Source organism: Ptychodera flava, chromosome 5 (genome assembly GCF_041260155.1).
Source record: "Ptychodera flava strain L36383 chromosome 5, AS_Pfla_20210202, whole genome shotgun sequence".
Classification (NCBI taxonomy): Eukaryota; Metazoa; Hemichordata; class Enteropneusta; family Ptychoderidae; genus Ptychodera; species Ptychodera flava.
The window spans coordinates 27,451,910-27,471,392 of record NC_091932.1 but is presented as its reverse complement, the minus strand read 5'-3'; the positions used below and the strand labels follow the sequence as shown (position 1 = coordinate 27,471,392).

Below are 19,483 nucleotides of genomic sequence, written 5' to 3'. Positions count from 1 at the left end.
ATAAAACTTTCGGCGTGCAAACAAGGCTCTAAAACTCGGCAAATTCGTGGTATAACACGGTCAGCGAACTCGTAGTCGGCGGTTTACGGAATTTAACGGTACAGTTTGCCATAAAACTCCTCGGCCCTGCGGGCCTCGGAGTTTTACTGGCAAACTGTACCGTTAAATTCCGTAAACCGCCTCCTACTCGTCCGCTTACCTATAGTAAATGTCTGGCTTGTGATGTTCCACATTAGTGATGAATTAAAAGTTGTCGCTTTATGCTTCAAAGGCTAACGTCAGTTCAAACCCACCACCATCCCAGAATCGTTCCTTTTCGATGTAAAGAATTATTGCCTCAACATGACCGTCATGAAGCCGGAAAAAATTCTGAGAGGCAAAATATTGTAATTCACGATACATTGTGCCTTGATGAGAGCAACTTCAGTGGAAAATTGGCCCAAGGGCTGTGATTTTTTCAACCAGCCCTGTGATGTACAGCATACATAGCAAATTTGTTACTTTTGTCACGAACGAACAAGACTTATCCACGGTACAAACATATGGACCGTACCCGGGGCATGTGTTGAACGGTAGAGTACCACCGCAGTCCATCAACACGTGGATGGAGGGACTGTGGTTCGACCACACATTACTAAATATTTAAAGCTTTATCACTTCGCTCAAGCATATTGCCAATTGTTGTAGGTTTGGGCGGAGGATTTGGGAGGCTTCCCCGGACGCAAAGCCTCCTCTCCAGGGTTAATGATGAACTGGTACATAAGTTGCTCTTTCGTAGACTGAAAGATCCGTCGCCGGGGGGGGGGGGGGGGGGGGGGGGAGCGCCCTCAAGCGACGGACCTTTCAGTCTAGCCTTTTTCTAATCCTTAAAAGTTAGTAACACAGATAAACACATTAAGATCAATACCATCATGAAGTTGTCCTTGTTTGTCACTCAAAAAGAAGTCAAAACTTCAAATTATATCACAAAACTTTTTAACTCTTATTTTTTATGTATATATGTAAATATTATTTCTTGGTAAATTTTAAATTTAAATATCTATCCATGCCACAGTGATCATGTGATGGGATTTCTCTTAGGATCCTGTCAAGGGGCGCCCTCAAGGGTCGGCCACGAGTATTCCTTACTTGGAAAAGAAAATTGCCCCGAGTAGGTTTCCCAGATATGTGAAATTAACTGGTAAACAAATACATCTTGAGGGAGCCCCTAGTCAGGACCTCAGTAATGCCAGGCTGCAAGAAATCGCAAAGGACTATGTGAGCCCTCCCTGTGTTCGGGGCAAAGGCGATAATTTGGCGGCTGACTCGCAGCGTGTTTGCAAGGTTATATCTGATTGGTCGATTGTCACTATTCACAGCCACTTAGGGAGTCTATTTGTATTGTTTTCATTATATTGGTAAGATTCAGCCACCCAATTGGATAACAGCTTCGAAATCGCTGCGAGTCGGCCCTAATTTGGCGGTAGTAAGATTGTAGAGTTCCAAATTTTAGGCAGATAACACCAGCATCCAGGACTTATGGCCATGAGTAATAACCAAGGTAAAACATTTTTTGAGATTTAAAAAAACTGGTTCAAGTCGGCGATAAAAAGGAACCTGTTGCGCGATGTAAAAAGCAGCATACCTTCCCCCAGTAAAAACGTTTCGCACTTTAAAGAATTAATCTATCGGTAACTACCATAACCAAGCTTTTTTCTGAAATTATACTTTATTAATAGTCACATATAAAATAAGTAAACACTCTTAAAATCGTCGTTTGTGGCAAAATATAACACTTTTAAAGATTTAAAACATTAAAGGGAAGTCTACGTAAATTTTGAGCATTTTCTCACTATTTTTGTTTTCAAAATCAACTCAGTTTCTTGTTCTACTCCCCCAAAAGCATGTTGGGATACGCAAAACTGAACTTGTCAAATGAGCTTGTACATCTGCGGCCTGAATTGTTCTTTTAATATTACAAATGAATGAATTCTGGTCCGGACGAGAAACAAAACGTACGCAAATAACGATGCATTTTGCGCGTATAGACGCCGTGTTTGCAAGCTAAATAGTGGGTGTTTCAACATGCTGTGGAGAGCAAAACAAGAACTTGCCATCGACATACGCGATAAAAATAGCGGAGAATAGTCACAACTTGCAGTTACTGGCCCTTGAACATCACGGATGGACTATATTTGTAAGTAAACGTCAGCAAATATTTCAAAACTTAAAACCTTTGAAACGGAGCTGGTACAGTACGCTTTCAGCGATTTCTTGGTGTGCATGAAAGTCGTAACAAAGTCAAGGAATTTGCAGGGCTGAATACACATATAGTTTCACGTAAAATACCAATTAAAATGCAAACTTTGAATATACATATAGATCCATGTAAAATACTAAGTAAATGCAAATGTTGAATATGCGTCATCGCTGGCTATGCTGCTCTGAACAATAGAGGTGTGCCGTAAAAACTTGTACTTGTGCAGTTTGCAAGAAAAACGTTTAGTGTGAGAAAATACAGTAGATTCATGGAACAAGACAAATCTGAAAATTACAAAAGATAATCAGACGGACGACAAACTCTGACAAACAAACGAATATATATATAAATAAATATAGTTTGAAAAGCGCAATTGAAGTTAACGTTTGCCTATTCAATAACTTCATGCAACCGTGGAAGAATACAAACTTGAAACTGACGTCTTAAATTGACATTTTAAAAAATAAAGCATGATGAAACTAAAAGAAAATATGAAAGCAACTGTTTCCATGATCACAGGTGAAGGAAAGGCTGCATTATTTAAAAAAAATAGTTTTACGTTCTCACTATGTGCGTTTCAAGACTTATTTTGAAAATGTGAAAGATCTTTCTGGTCAGGAGCGCGGTCAAGAAGAAGAAGACGATACTCCTTTTTCATATTTTGTCTATTAGTAGCATTAATTTTTCTCTGTCAAAAGTATTTCTCTTACAGATTAAGTATACCAAACCTATGTAAATACACCTGTTTTTTCAATTGATATAGTTGAGAAGAGGAGCCTGACATCGCACAATTGAAGCTTTTCGATTTCAAACTTCGGAATTTTTGCCGACTGTGATATAGAAGGAGCAGGAGGCACAATTTTCGGAAGAACCCCATGTGGAGCAGGTCACCGTTGTGATCCCTCTTGGGAACCTCGATCCGCTGGTGTGAGAGCACGTGACGCCAAAGCTGTTACCATGGCTATCGGTGGCTGTTGGATCATCCCATGTGACCACTGCACCCTTTCTGTTACCTCTTGTTGTGACGTCAGCCGGACACGTGACACTCGGGGTTGTGTGGCCTGCAAATGTAAACAAATTCGTCAAACATGAGCTTTAAAACGTATTACTATGTCCGTCCGTGAAACGCAATAATTCGTTTCAATGCCCGCTCCTATCGCTGTAAACGGAGTGGCTAACTTGCCTGTACTGGAATATGTAGTCACTTAAACAACACGTCATCTGGACATTACTTTTCCAACCTTCTCTATACAAGTTTAACACATTCACTTTATCCTGGCAAGAGTACGGAAGATGGGAAAGTGAAAGCCATCTTGGCCACAATGACTGGTTTGGCTTGAACTGCACAAGTATTCTTAAATCACATTCAGGTTATTTGATGAAAGCTCTCTAAAAGAGTATTAGCACTTCAAACAGTACTCTGTTGTTGATGTAGTCTTGCTTTCAACCAGTTGTAGCTAAAATACTGAGAATTTCTCTCGCACATATCTCGCCAAAATTACACACTGCAAGAAATGACGGCTTACTGTGACTGTCGTGTGTCCATGCTGTCAAGTCCATCCCGTCAATTTGGCTGCAATCGAGGAGGGGTTTCTCAGTGGTTGGGTTCAAGAACACATCTGCCTGAACTTGATCGATGTCGGTGTTGTCACAGATAACACGAGCAATGGACTGTTTCTTTATCTCGGCGAGCTGAGCGGCCGTGAATACGCCATCGTTCTCATACCAGAACCTGAAATAAAGGGGCAAAGGATACAAGACTTACTGGTTGAAAGCGTATCTTCTCTTTTGGATTTGTAAGCAAACAGGTAGGGTGTATTCAAATCGAAGAGACAAGCATGCTCTGTATAGTCCAAATTTGTAACCCTTGCGTATAGTGACATCACAAATGACGTCAGAATCTTATATCACACATACACTTGAATGACGAGCATTGAAAGTAGCAGATACGACACGGGGTGAATTTTTTCCAAGTGCCTCCGAGTATACTTGCCGCTTGCAAGTAAAGTTCGAAACAAGTTGAACATTTGACAACCAGTCTGGTGTATACCCCAGACACAACATCTCTTCCAGAGTCATCGGCAAGTTCCCCTGCGGTTTGATTGTCCATATTTTGTGATGGTCAGCGGTGGCAATAAGTGACATCAGGTCAGATTTCTTATTTGGCAGTTGAGATATAAGCTTATTGTATCGAATTTAGTGATTCACACTTTGATTATGATACGTTTGTGCAAAAGAGCTGCCGAGTTCACATTTGAACTTAAAATTTCTTTTGGGACCTTTGCAGAGTTATTATAGCTCTTGTTACGGTGAGCATGCGTGCTGTTCAGGCACGGCATTAGGGAGCATTCGTTATTTACGGGGAGGGGGGGGGTTGGTGTAATTTGAGCGACAAATGAAACGTAACAAGCGACCCCCCTCCAAATCAAATTTCTAAAATTTGACCCCCCCTCAATTCATCAATTGTAAAATGTGACCCCCCCCCATGAAAAAAAAATTTCATCAGATTTGATTCATTAACCCTTCGCACCCTGTGGCCCCGGGCTGAAAAAGTTTCCTCACATACTAGAGAATCAACATTTTTGGTGAAATGCCAAAATTAATTTTTTTGCACACACATGAACTTGTAATCGCTCTAGTCTAATCAAGTACACTAATATCAATAATCAAGAGTACATAAATACACAGATTTACCTAGTTTTATATTGGAAAAAAATTATTCATAGTTTCCATATAGACAAGATAGTGAATCTACATTTCGGTGACATTCCAAAATCAAATTTCTTGCACAAACATCCACTTGTTACCACCCTAGTCTAATCAAGTAAATTAATATCAATAATCAAGCGTACATAAATACACAGATTTAACTAGTTTTGTAATGGAAAAAATTATTCATAGTTTCCTCTGACAAGATAGTGAATTAACAATTCGGTGAAATTCCAAAATCAAATTTCTTGCTCACACATGCACTGGTAACTACCCTAGTCTTATCAAGTACATTAATATCAATAATCAAGAGTCTATAAATACACAGATTTAGCTAGTTTTGTATTTAAAAGAAATTATTCATAGCTTCTCATAGATTATGTATGGAGGACCTGTGTATTTTCTATTTTGCCTAGGAGTTCTTGTGTGTTATCACTGTATACCTAGGGAGTCCAAAACGGGAACTTTCCAGAGAGTGTTTTACGGTGCATGCTGCACTGGCACTGGAAGGTTTGAGTGTCAGCGTGTGCTTTTTAAGTCAGATATTTCTCTATTTTGAGTCTTACTCAAGTCAGCAGATATGTAAAGAAACTGGTGAGTGGCAGAGATCGAATTTTATGCGGATCGGACTGTTTATAGTTGTTTTACCGGTTCCATGATGCGGTGCGCGCAAGGGTATACCAAGTGTACATTACGCATAGAACTTCTTAGCATTAGGGTACACGCAGGGTACGTTACTCATAGAACTCTATGGCAGATTACACCCAGGCCTATATTTTCGTTGCTGATGGGTAGATTATACACGGGGCATTATTTGGCATTGCAAATTTGTGTCATTCTTCTATAACAATCCGTTGTACAAAACAAAGCAACATGTTTTCGCTGTTATGAGCTTATATACGCTGTTTGATAACATCACTGCAATGCATTGTGGGATAACCGGGAAAAGGTCTATTTAAACCCTACGCCATCCTCTACTTTAGTCGATGGAACGAACATTGCTCACACAAGTGAAAGCCGTGCCGTATATTTGCAATATACGCACTGGCACGCTAAGATGATAATATCACCACAAGTTGAAAGCTGATCTTTCTGCAGCAAATTGTGTGTTAACTGTGAACTTTATTCCATTTATGAGTTCAGTCAGATGTCTGAGATTGTCATGAGAACATTATTTATGATCGTTCCACTGAACTTTTGTCGATGCGCACAGTTAGCAGAGGAAGACTTCAGATTAGCTCGGCATGTCCCGACCGGAAGTAAACAAAAGATCTAAGATGGCTGCTCCTGTGGTAGCTGAACTGGACGCTGCTTAGCAGTGAATTGCGTGTGTTGTCGCCGACTTTCATGTGCAGACATTACACGGGACTTACAATTGTGCTCATCATCGAACATTAGTTAAAGTCGCGTGTGAACTATTTGTGTTTCCCAGCCGCGTGGTCAAGTCTGAGGTACCTCTGCGGTAACGTTAAGTTTTCCATAGAAATTGTTAAGCATTTAGAAAGGGTTTGAACAGAGTTTTGTTCTGAAAGTGTGTTCGACTCCTGCCGTCGGGAGGTCGATCAGTACGGTTACTGTTACCATGGAGTAATATTTATAGTTTTGAAGTACGGTTTTACTATTTTATATGTAGACCCCGATATTTGGCACAATATAGTAATATACAGAAGTTGTTTGTTATATGACTGTGTGTTGGTTCCTCATTTCATGCCCCATGCTGTGTAGCCCTGCGTACAGGTGTGTGCACGTGTTTTCCCAGCATTATATGGCCTCTACCAAAGCCCTGCAATGGTCTTTGAACAGACTTGAGGTCTCTGCGGCCTGGATCTGGACCGCAATGAAGACTAAAGGATCTTTTTGGCCGAAATTCTGCTCTATTGGGGCAAAAATCCTTTCCCTGCCTACCTTTACCTTCTAACCAATCCAAGAAAAGATGCGATTGACTTCTCCTAACGTCCAAAACCGCTCATTTTCTGAAACATAACATACTCGACAAATTGTTTACCCATGGAGATCCCCATTTTGAATCTCGCTGCAGAGACCCCAGTTATCTCCACACACCGTTGCAGGGCTGTGGTGGAGGCCGTCTACGCCAGGAACACACAGACCTGTACTCAGGGCTACATGCTCTGTTGCTGCTCTAGAGAGGTTAACGCCAGTCTCGGACTTGTTGGCCCTGCTAGAGAAATAAATTTGGCTGAGCTTCGGTCGGTTATTATTCTGCCGTCTCGAAACATCGGTTACACAAGCAACATTTCGGTGAAATTCCAAAGTCAATTTTGTTTTCCATAACTCAATACAAACCTTTGTAAAATTTGAACCCCCCTTCAATCATTGATTGTAAAATTTGACCCCCCCTAAAAAGCGGTTTTGTAAAAGTCAACCCCCCCTGATTTCCACCCCCCTCCCCGTAAATAACGAATGCTCCCTTATCATATTTACCTATCACCTGCTCTGGTGTTCTTGAACTGGGTTGCCAGCAGACATGTGAATGTTGGGCCGAGTACGCCGCCTGGAAGAGGGTCTTCTGCCATGGCGCCGATGAAAAGATCTACATCTCCTGGTTTATCGTAAACCTCTGCAAGTTTGTCCAGGACGTCTTGGTTGGAGATCTCTTGCCTGAAGCGGTTGAATGTATTTCCGCTGCTCAGACCACAATGCCGACGCCACGATGTGTAGGAAGGCAAGCCGTGATCGCGACCGCGCTGGATGTTCAGGGCCATCAGGTCTAGCGCGACAGTATTGGCCATTTCAAAAAGACGTTCTGTCAACTCGTCTGTCATGATCTCATCTGGTAGAAGTTGCTTGGCAGGCTTGGCGAACGTTCCTCGGAGGATAGGGTCGATGCCGCCTTGTTCCACAATCCTCCAAGGTTGAAAGAAGGCAAGGTGTAGAGGGAGATTTCCCTCTGGAATTGGGTTCAAGTTTTCATCCAGTCGGGCAACGACTGGCCTGACAGTGCCGTGGCCGAACCTGAACGCAGCCGTTGCGAAGACATTAGCAATGGAAGCATCTATAGATGGATCATACCCCTGGTAAGAGCCCATTTGATCCATACCCTCAGGCCCCAAAACTTTGGGTAAATATTGTTCATAAACAATGTGTTGCATCTGTGCACCCATGATTTTCCGTGCTTCCTGGTACAGGGTTGTGTCGTCCCAGTGTGGATTGATCTGTGACAACCTATCACTGATACGATTGTGTTCTCTGAGAAAGAGTGTGTGTACACTGATAAGACCGATTTGCTCATTGGCTCTCCCGTCACCGGCGATAAAACATGGGATTTCTTGAGAACTGCTGTCACTGATACAAGCCATCGGTGAAACAGGGTCGTAAGGTAAGAGAGGGCGCCCACTCGGAAGTTCCGTGTCATCGTTGACTTCTAGGCTTCCCTTTCCGTCAAATGCTCGCAAACTGTCTGCTCGCGTCCTTGAACTGCCGTAGATCTGTGAAGCGTCTATGTATGATGTAATGGCATTTACTTGTTGTCGAGGTACCGGCCTACCAGAGGCAGTCTTGTAACCAGTTCCGCACACCGCACTCGATCTTATAAATTCAATGCATTCTCCATTGATGCGAGGATCACCCGCAGGCACGGGTATGGAAAAACAGGGGGCGCTATTTTCGCAAGTGTCACTACATTTAACGCCGTCCTTGAAAGCCACTGAACTTGGACTCTGTGGAGTGAGGTCAAGGTCATGATCAAGAAACTGACCCCAAAGCATCACAAAGTTGCTCAGGTCATCATCGTTTGTTACTGTGTGGGTCGATCCGACAACGGTGGACACCAAGCGAGGACTTGGTAAAGACGGTTGGCGCCCCCTGGTGTCCCGCCATCCTCTCGGGTTGTTGAAGTGGTCCTCGTAAATTGGATCGAGGAGACGGGAAAATGGGGTCAATGAGGCCCCCTGTGTCGTCTTTTCAAGATTATTACACGTTCCATCGGGGGTACGATATTTTGAATGCTGGCATACGTCATCGCACGTTATGTCATCCATGAAGTCAGTGCATCCAGATAAAGTTATTATATCCCTTATTTGGCTGTCCGTGAGATGAGGAGGGGTATCTGAAGAAAAAAAAAGCGAGAATATTAAATTTAAAGCCCCTAAAAATACCAAAATCAGCAATATTAGCGTAAAAACGAGTATCATAGATAAATTTTGCATGGCTTTGTTTGCTCTGCAACTACAATTTCCAGGCAGAGATTGCAGCGCGGCGTCGATAATTCTAACCCAGCTATTGAGTCTCTGAGTCGTTGAAAATATGAAAAATAAGCCGGGGGAAAACTTTCGATACTCCACCAACTTCAAAATGAGTCCCAACAAGTATGGCAAAAATGTATCGTAAAAATGTATCGTCCGAATGCACATATATGTTACCGATTTGATTCTGTCTTAAAGCATTTATATTATGGGCCATGACAATTATAAGAAGGTTATGAGGCAAGTGCATGGGGATTTCAAAAAGCTGTAAAATGTTGTCTTACTTCTGTCCTAAGACTAGGCGGATTTTATGTAAATAAAAATATATCTAAGTTATCGATTGCTTATATAATATATATATATTAAATATATATATATATATATATATATATATATATATATATATATTAATATATATATATAATATATATATCACTTGGGGGTTTTTGTTTCGGAACGCATGAATTATTTTCTCAGTCTTGCATGGAGGCAACATCTCCAGGAGTTGTACATGTCAAGAAAGGACATCAAAACTTTGAGACCTTCTAATAGTGCAACCTACGTATTTGGTGCTTGCCGGGTCTAAAGTCTTCCCAATCACGATCACGGATGATCTCCAGTGCGGCGTGAAATATTTCTTCTGCCCGGGCCATTTCGACGGTCTCGGCAGTTGGAAACCTGAAGAGTTTCAACAAATCATTGGAAGTTTTCGCTCTCCCAGACAGCATTGCATTCCTAGTTTCCATGATAGCCCTATCCACAGCATTGCGTCCAACATCGATGGATTCTCGAATGAGGGCGTTGTTCAGCTCCTGCCCTTCGGTCACAGTATCTGAAGAGGGCGCAAAAGGGAAGTATAAATATTTTCGGTTTATATGCGGTATGCGGTGGTCGTCACACCCACGAGCGTACTGTGTACCCTCGAAAAACTCACCAATTTTATTTACACAATTCCCCCCTTACAACGCTTTGTCAAAAGGCAATATACACATAAAAAATACAACCCATTGATTTTGATGGTTAAATTTTAGTCTAGTGCAGCTCATAAGGTAGTAGGCCTAATCCGAGTCGTCTACTACCTTATGAGCTGCTACCGAGGTATTTGGTCAGGGCGATAAGCCCCCGCGTTGGCGATCGGCAGAACAAATTAATGAAGGGGATTAGGGAGGGCAATTAACAGATATAGACTGTTTTCTTTGAAATACTATAAATAATAACACATGAGAGCGAGGGCAAGATCACGATTTATTGCCTGCCCAAGGGATGGTGGTCATGATCGAAATATTGATGATGCCCTCACCTACGGCTCGGGCATCATCAATATTTCGATCATGACCACCAGCCCGAGGGCAGGCAAAAAAATCGTGATCTTGCCCTCGCTCTCATGTGTTATTATTTTATTACACCGAACAAACTTCTTCGAGTACAGTTCGCCTTTCTGCATGAGTCCGGACCTCAGCGTAAAATGTTGTCAGTGCCAAATCTAGGGTTGCCGCTGAAAGTTTGCCGATCTCCTCAGTCGCGTATCCAAATTTGTTGCTTGCATAGTCGCTGAACACAGAAATTGCATTCCTTGTTGCCATTTTCGTTCGTTTGCTGTTTACTTGCATCAAAATATCGTCTAACTGTGCCGGTGACAGCTCTGCATGACGTTTCGCAGCGATAGTAGCAAGTACAAGCGAACGACAATTTGTTATGCGCAGAAAGGATGCGCAGTAAGTAAAATGACGTCATCCATGTAATATCAAATGCAGAGGGCATCATCAAGTTCGCAGCGGGCATCATCACGTTCGCAGAGGGCATCATCACGTTCTTTTACATGTCACGTGAGTCGTGTTTAACCAATGGCAGTGCACGCTGAATGAGTGAGGTGTAATAAACACAGATAGCTAGGGTAAAGTAATAGGCACACACTAGACACAGGTAAGGTTTGTATAGGCCTAATGAAAAAAAAAGTTTAATACAAGACATTTATTGATCATATTCATAATTTCTAGACGAATATTGCTCGCCGGACCCTGTGCAACCATACCCTCGCTTGCCGTTAATAACCTCTAAAGGAGGAGGTCAAAGGGCACCAAACTGAAAGGACTGTCTGTTCAGTTGGTCCTGCAGAACAGCATGTATTCTGTCAACTTTTAAGTAAGTTTTCTCACACTACGCTATTGCAGCAAGTTTAGCAACATCTGTATAGAGTTTCTATGAAGTTTTGAAAATATGGGCATTTCCTTGGACCAGTGGAGAGCAAAAGTTGGTTGCTTCATGCCGCACTCAAAAAAGACGGTGAGCACGCCTTGCATAACAATGAAGAGATGGTATGTGTCATTGTCATTGAAGGTGGTCTTCTTCATGCTACTACTCTGTGCTGGCGATATTGAATCTAACCCAGGCCCAAACAAAAGTAATACTGCTGCACCTCGACCTGTTACAAGACAAACCAAGTTGAGTGAAGTCGGTGTCGAGGTCCCCGAGAGCCCGGTAGGTGCAAGTTCGAATGTTGAATTCAGGGAAATTTTAGAGCAGTTGACGGCACTTCGACAAGAAATGACTGGAAAGTTTTTACAGCTGAATAATTGCGTGGAAGGTCTGAGGAACTCCATGACACAGCAATTTCACGAATCCAGTGTTAAAATTCAGGATTTAAGTCTCGATATTCGTGAGTTAAAGGAAGATAACGAGCGTTTAAAAAGAGAAAATGAAGACTTGTGTAAACGTCTAAAGAGAGTAGATGAGAAAGCGGAGTACATGGAAGCGCAATCAAGAAGGGAAAATTTAGTTTTCTACGGGTTTGCAGAGAAGGAAAGTCGCGAGACATGGGACGAGTCAGAACAGAAAGTTAAAGATTACATTAAAGAAGAATTAAAGATTGAAGATGACATTGATATCGAGAGAGCGCATAGACTCAACACTAAATCATCACCGCGTCCGATAATCGTCAAATTTTCGCGATTCAAACAGCGGGAAAAGGTGCTCATGACCGCCAGACGAAAGAAAAGAAATACAGGCGATAATTCACAAGTCGGAGTAGCAGAGAATTATACGGACAAGGTACGCGCTATCCGTAAAAAATTAAAACCATATCTCGATGACGCCAGGAAAAAGGACAAGAAGTGTACACTGTCATATGACAAATTAATAATTGATGGTGAAGTCTACACGTACGATCTAGAAAATGATAAATTATTAAAACTCAACAGATAGGGACTGGGCCAAGGCTCAAAGTTTGCAAATAGAAGAGACTTGTCTGATTTTTCAAATACATCAAATTTCACATGTAAAAAATTAGGCTGCATAACCTGGAATGTAAGAGGGTTATTGAGTAAATGGAACGATGGAGATTTTATAGAATTTATAAAGACTTTTGATGTTATAGTATTGGTTGAAACATTTGTCTCTGAATTGTGTAATATTCATTTGGATGGCTATTGCGCCTTTTTCGTTAGTGGACAACAAATTAGAAGGAAGGGGAGACAATCAGGTGGTATCGCAGTATTCATTAAAACAGTTTTTGCTAAGTTTGTTCGGAGACTAGAATGCACTAAAGACTTCGTTTTGTGGCTGAACTTTGAGTTTCCAAATCAGAACAATTTATTGATCGGAGCTGTGTACATACCACCTGTTGGATCGCATTATTCTAGTGGTGACATGTTCGCCGAGATCGAAAGTGATATAGTCAATCTGTCGCAAAGATTTTGTAATGGTAATTTTATGTTAATTGGCGACTTCAACGCTCGAACTGCTGAACTAAATGACTACATTAACGATGACACGGGTAATCACATACCTGTTGGCGAATATTACAGTGTGGACACAGATGTGGGTACACGTCATAACTGTGACAAAGAAGTAAACGAATATGGAAATCTTTTGCTGAATTTGTGTAAATCAGTCTCCTTGCGTATTGTAAATGGTCGCACAGCTTCTGATAAAGAGGGGCATTTTACATGTATAACTGCAAAGGGTGCGAGTGTTGTTGATTATGTTCTTGTTTCGCATAATATGATTGGTTTGATCTCTGACCTCGAAATTGGTTGTAGAGTTGATTCAGATCACATGCCAGTGGAATTTTCATTAAATTATGATGTAGACGCCCAGTTAGGTACTGATGATGTTAATCAGTACCACTGTATGTCACAATATTGTAAATACAGAGTTAATGAGGAAATGTGTAACAAATTCAAGGAGAATTTGAGTACGGGGGTTTTTGGACCTAGAATCCACAATATTATGAGTGATATAGATAACACGCATGTAGACGGGGCGATTGGTAAAATCAATGAACTTTTTTATAGTTTATTGCCTAGTAATCGATCAACAAGATTTAACAAAAAATGCACTAAGTTCACTGGAAATGTTTGGTTTGATGAAGAATGTAGACGCACACGGGACAAATTGCACATTTTACTTAGACGTTTTCGCCATACTAGGTCGTTAGATCTTCTTGAGCGTTACAAGACCCAGAAGCATGATTATAAAGAGATGATTACAGTGAAAAAGAATATACATCGTAATGCAAGAATCACAGAGTCCATTAAAGCAGCTTATGACAAAGACAGTAAAAAATTCTGGGGCTATGTCAGGGAGTCTAGGCCTTCTATTCCGTCTTTAATAAGCTCACATGATTGGTATGATTTTTTCGAGTCATTGTTTAATCCAAGTAGAAATGCCACTTGTGAAAATTCAGACTATTCAGACACGTGGGAGTATTTCGATACAACTGTTACAGAATTTGCTCAAGGTCAGTTTCCATCGTCTGCTCATGACCAATATGATGACATTTTGAATTCACCAATTACTGTGCAGGAGGTGGAAAATAGTATTAGAAAACTTAAAGCAGGAAAGTCCCCTGGTCAAGACGGTATTCCGCCTGATTTTTACAAATATTGCTGCAATGAATTAAGCAACTTACTCTGTGTTTTATTTAACGCTATTTTTAGTTTGGGTAAATTTCCGACGGCCTGGCGGGAGAGTATTATCTTTCCAATTCATAAAAAGGGATCGAGACAGTTGGCAGGTAACTATCGTGGTATATCTTTGCTTCCGATAGCAAGTAAATTTTTTTCCAGAATTTTATATATCAGGTTATGTAAATGGGACAATATTTGTGAATATAGAAGGGAGGAGCAAGCTGGCTTTAGAGCTGGTTACTGTACTACTGATAATATTTTTATTATTCACACGCTCATCCAAAAATATTTAACTACTAAAAGGGGTCGCTTTTACTGCGCATTCGTAGATCTCGAAAAAGCCTTTGATAGGGTCAATAGAACAGCCATGTTCTTTAAACTTGGTAATGCAGGTATAAAGGGTAACATGTATCGCATTTTGTATTCCATGTATCAAGAAGTCAAATCTTGTGTTTTAACACCATCTGGTCTGACTGACTTTTTCAATTGCCCTGTAGGTGTCAGACAGGGATGTATTTTGTCTCCTTTTCTTTTTTTCCTTTTTCATAAATGACTTGCACGAAGAGCTAAGGGTTGATGATATTTTAGGTGACGATGTCGGATGTTCAGTCGGAATGATTAAACTTTTTTACCTTCTATTTGCTGACGACCTCGTACTAATGTCATACAATACAATAGGACTACAACGTCTGCTTACCAAGTTCAAGACTTACTGTGACAAGAACAAATTGAAGGTTAATTTAAGTAAAACTAAAGTTGTTGTCTTTAGAAATGGTGGAGTGCTAAGGAGCTATGAAAAATGGTTCTATGGTCAGCAGACGGTTGAGATCGTGTCTTATTATGTTTATTTAGGATTGAAATTGTCTTCACGAGGCCTATGGTCAAGGGCTATTGAACAATTAGCAGACCAAGCATCAAAGGCCCTCCATGCTTTGATGATTAATTTGAGAAAATTGGGCCAAGTGCCAATTCCTCTGTGCTTTGAAATATTTGATACAAAGATTGTACCGATTTTACATTACGGATGTGAAATATGGGGCTATCATGAAGCCAAAGTTGTTGAAAATGTCCATATCAAGTTCTGTAAATTCTTACTTTCTTCACATTCATCGTATATTCACATAGCTATGAGAGGGGAGCTAGGTCGCCCTACTCTAAGGGCTATACGTCTAGTGAGGATGATAAAATATTGGCTGAGAATTTTGAAAATGAATGCTGATCGGTATGTTTTGCAGTGTTATCACCTCCAGTGTACTATGGCGGAGGGAAACAAGGAATGTTGGGTAAAAAATCTTAAAAGAGTTTTATTTACATATGGATTTGCTGATACGTGGTATAATCAGGGGGTTGGAGATGAAAATAGATTTATTTGTATTTTTCGCCAACGATGCTTGGACATTGATTTTCAAAATTGGTGTGAAAAGGTAGTTTCACTGGACAGATTGTCTAGCTACCAATTGTTTAAAACTGATTTGGTCTTAGAAACATACCTCACCATTGACATGAAACCTGTATTTCGTTCAGCATTACTTAAATTTAGAATTTCTGCTCATTCTCTTATGATTGAAAACGGAAGACACTTGGGAATTTTAAAGAATGGACAGAAAATGTCCGGTGTGTGTGGATAGTATTGAAGATGAGTTTCATTTCCTTTTCGTTTGTCCTCTTTATGTAGACTCAAAAATCAATATATTCCAAGTTTTTTCACAGATCAGCCACTATCACAATATAAATTCATAAGAATTATGAACGCTATAGACCCAGTAGTTATAAGGAATTGTGCGAGATACTTGTTCTATGCTTTTGAAAAAAGAGCATTGTTTTTACAAGATTTATGATTGTAATGGTTTTGCCTTTTTTATGACTGAAAATCTGTTTGGCAGTATCAGTTCATGGATATACCTTTGACTCTCTAAGTGTTTGCTATGTATTGATTTGTAAGCTTGTACATTGGGCCGGTGGCCTGTAGTACTTACTGAATAAATACTACTACTACTACTACTACTATAACCTCTAAATCTTTGCCTTACCTGTGTACAGCAAGGTAACAACAACCAAAGGATAAAGAAAGATTTGACAAAGTGCCATTTTCGCTGAAAAGAAGATTAAAAAACTATTGTTAGATCAGGGATCGGATGATAGCCACGAAGAATTGAAACAATGTAAGAAACAAAATTATCCATCAGGAAATGTGGAACAGCATCAGTAAAAGCGACAATAGTCCTCTTGCTAGATTTGTGGCTCCATGTGGCACTACAACGGGAAACAATAGGACCCCCCGTAAAGCTATCTAAGAGAGGGGGTTATAACCAAACAACGGAGACGAAGAGAAACCGATCGCAAGGGGCATTGCGGGAAATTTTGACATAGCGGGGAACTTCTGTTCTACTTCAAGTAAACTTGACAACCCATTGCTTCGACAGGAAAGACGCCTAGTTGCGAATCCTGTCGTTTGTTGTCCATACAGCAGCTGTGTCTATTTGAATACACGATAGATAGCTCGTTCGAGCGATGACATTTCGGCAAGCGTAAAGATACAATGGATTCGTTTCACATTAATCACTTTTTGGTCAGGGCATTGAGGTAGCAAGACCGCTATTACTTCCATGGTTAGGAATAGATATTGACCGCAAACTTTTATTATTTTGTCGAGGTCAAACTTTAAAGCAATATTTCAGTCAAAAGATTTTTCCTATAATCGTTGAGTTAAATCATGTAATACGGTACAATGGTACGGGTAAAGAGAATGTTGCATTTTAACTTGTCCAGGCTGCTTGTAAAAACTGTTCACTCGGTCAGTCCACAAATACGATGAAGCCAAAATGATCGATTTTGCCATGGACAGTAGAAGCGAGACGTGTCTAATTTTACTTACCTGGCAAAGCTTTGAAACGTAGCGACTCTCACCTGCTCTACAGGATAACGCTAAAGTAAACTGATCAGACTTATCACGTCAGGAGTCCGGGTTTCAAGTAAACCACAAGTGTGTGGCTTCACGCTTTTCAATGCAACTCGCCTGCAATATTTACATGTGTGCATTGTCAGCTAGCGTGAAGAACCAATCAACTTTCCTCCACCCGGAGGGACGGTGAACCAATCAAGAAATTTTATTGTTTGTTCTGTGGTATTGTCTTTGCATCTCAGAAAATTTGAATGCCAAGAACATCTCCGCAGCGCAATCGTAAGATACCTTCGTAAAGCCTCAAACAATAAAACCAATTCACTCTTTTCTGAGGTGTCAATCGCACGGGTGGGTGCGGTGATGTAAAGCGCGGGAAATGCTTCGCCATCCTCGTTCATGGCATATATACAATTTCAACACGAACCCTAGAAATATTCAAGCCTTCGAACCGCCAAAATAAGCTGTAACGGACTGGCTGGTCGAAGCACGTTTTCAGATAAATGGCTTTAATGTATTTTGTTGTCTTCCGTGGAAAATATCGACCGTCCGTGGAAAATATTCACCACGGTCGATAGAGCAAGCACAGAACAATCAAATATTTAATGCGTTTCGGGGAGATGAATTCTGACTCTCGATTTTTTTACAATATTTTTCTTATCTACCGCTTGCGTGGGCTCATTTTTAAAGCCTTTGGAGACAGATATTCGAACTTTCAAACTTTTACATTACCTTTTTGTCTGCCACTTGTTGAGGCTAATTTTGAGCTAATCGAGTAGGTAAAGTTTTCACAGCCTAATTCTTTTGGAAATCGAAATTTTTACTCCCCAACATAGAGTTGACACAGAAACGGAGGTCATTTAGGTTTCCAATTGTCGGCAAGGTAATTTGTCTCTCTCGTGCCAAAATTTGCACGGTGACCCCTGACTTTTGTTGTTGATTTTCTACGAGAATGGTCGAAAGTTTCCCTGGAACAAATTCGAGCAAATGAAATATTTCATTTACGAAGCGTGTACTTCCTTAATTCCTACATCGACACCATCTTTTGAAAGAGTGTTAACTACATTGGACTGTGGTAAAATATGCTTGTATCGTTCTATGCAAAATAGACTTGGTTCAAGTCTGTGATTTGTGAATGTTTGAGTGGAGTGAACGCAATGATTTGTATTTTGCTTTTATATGAAACACGCGCGTAACTTGAGTGGACGCTATGAGAGGGGTGAACACTATACAGGGGAGTTTTATCTGGTGAATCCGGCAGAAACTAACTCACTATACTGCGCAGACTCAAAGGTAATGAATTCAATGACTGGGAAAACCTGGCCTGGGCTACCAAATTATGAATAGGTTTGTACGAAATAGGAGAGACAAAAGCAAGAGAACTATTATAAATGATTTATTTTTTAAAAATTCACCGACTTGAACCACGTCTATATGCAGAAGTACACCTTAGTATCAGTCGAGAGCTGTACGTTGGCTACTCAATTGAATTCTTGTTTAAAACGTGCTCGCCAATTTATTAGGGTACCAAACTTGTTCGCATCAGTTACATCTGTTTCTGAAGCTCATTTTGGAATTCCGTGGTTTTCTCCCTTTGAATTGGCATGATTACGCATCAGAATGGCTCTTTGCACACTCGCCGCTGCAATGATTATAACAAATGTGTGAACAACAATATATCTCGGCAGCTGCTCATTTCTCTCACTATTCACGCCCCCGGGGTGAGGATCTTCCAATTACATGTACTGTACTAAAATTCTGCCCATAGAGACAAAATCAACATTAATTGTCACACTGCTGTAAAGTGAAGTGCGCTCTACTAGTAACCTGTGGTTCACCAGAATCTTTGATGTTAATGAAATGCAGTTTCTTGTTTTCCATCTGCCCAGAATGTTTTGTAGTCGCCAATCACGAACTCTCTATAGCCAAAAGTTGTTATAAGCAACCAAAATTTTAGTGAGGACCAGAATTCATTCGACGACTTTAGAATTGCGCAATTATTGAACTAACACAACTGGTTCCCAGGCACTTCGCACTAAAACCACTTAGCACCATTCCATCTCCTCCTATACCATTTCGCACCAAAACAACCTCTTACCACAGTCCCTCTATCAACAGAGGGACTGTGCTCTTACCAAAACCTCTTCGCCCCTGGAGTCATGTCCCCCCCAAAAAAAAATCCGCCCAAAAACAATGCCACTTCGCTCCAAACTATCGCAGACTGGTAAAGCTGAAATTAACCATTCACTGCAATCGAAGTTTTCATCGCCTATACATCTCAGGACGAGAGTCTTGAAAGTGTACACATTTCGAAAAAAATGACGCTATTCCGCGCAAGGCTCCTGAGTGGTAGCATTAAGTAGTTTGCGTTTGTCTAATTCTATCGTTTGTGGTTTTGTGCAAGAATAGATGGTTCGAGGCGGCAAAAATGCCCTGACACAGTAATTCTTTCAAGTTGCAGGTAAAAACAACGCTGTGACACATCGTTGTTCTGACGGTACTATGCTTTGGACGAAGTGGTTTTGCG

General features: G+C 40.8%; 1 protein-coding gene across 1 annotated transcript; it reads right to left on the bottom strand.

Moving 5' to 3' along the window:
• Positions 1-1,700: 1,700 nt before the first annotated feature.
• On the bottom strand, positions 1,701-17,089 carry LOC139133411 (peroxidasin-like). Its single transcript, XM_070699982.1, has 6 exons — positions 16,933-17,089; positions 16,088-16,150; positions 9,713-9,982; positions 7,391-9,014; positions 3,766-3,971; positions 1,701-3,300 (listed from the first exon to the last, which is right to left on the bottom strand). Exons 2-6 carry the CDS (start codon positions 16,143-16,145, stop codon positions 3,047-3,049), a joined length of 2,412 nt encoding a protein of 803 aa, XP_070556083.1. The 5' UTR covers positions 16,146-16,150; positions 16,933-17,089; the 3' UTR covers positions 1,701-3,046.
• Positions 17,090-19,483: the final 2,394 nt, after the last annotated feature.

Coding starts and splice junctions, on each gene's coding strand:
- LOC139133411 (XM_070699982.1), bottom strand. CDS start 16,145: ATGGCACTTTGTCAAATCTTTCTTTATCCTTTGGTTGTTGTTACCTTG. Junction 9,983..16,087: donor TGTTACCTTGCTGTACACAG/GTAAGGCAAAGA, acceptor CGCCCTCTTCAG/ATACTGTGACCGAAGGGCAG. Junction 9,015..9,712: donor ACCCGGCAAGCACCAAATAC/GTAGGTTGCACT, acceptor TTTTTTCTTCAG/ATACCCCTCCTCATCTCACG.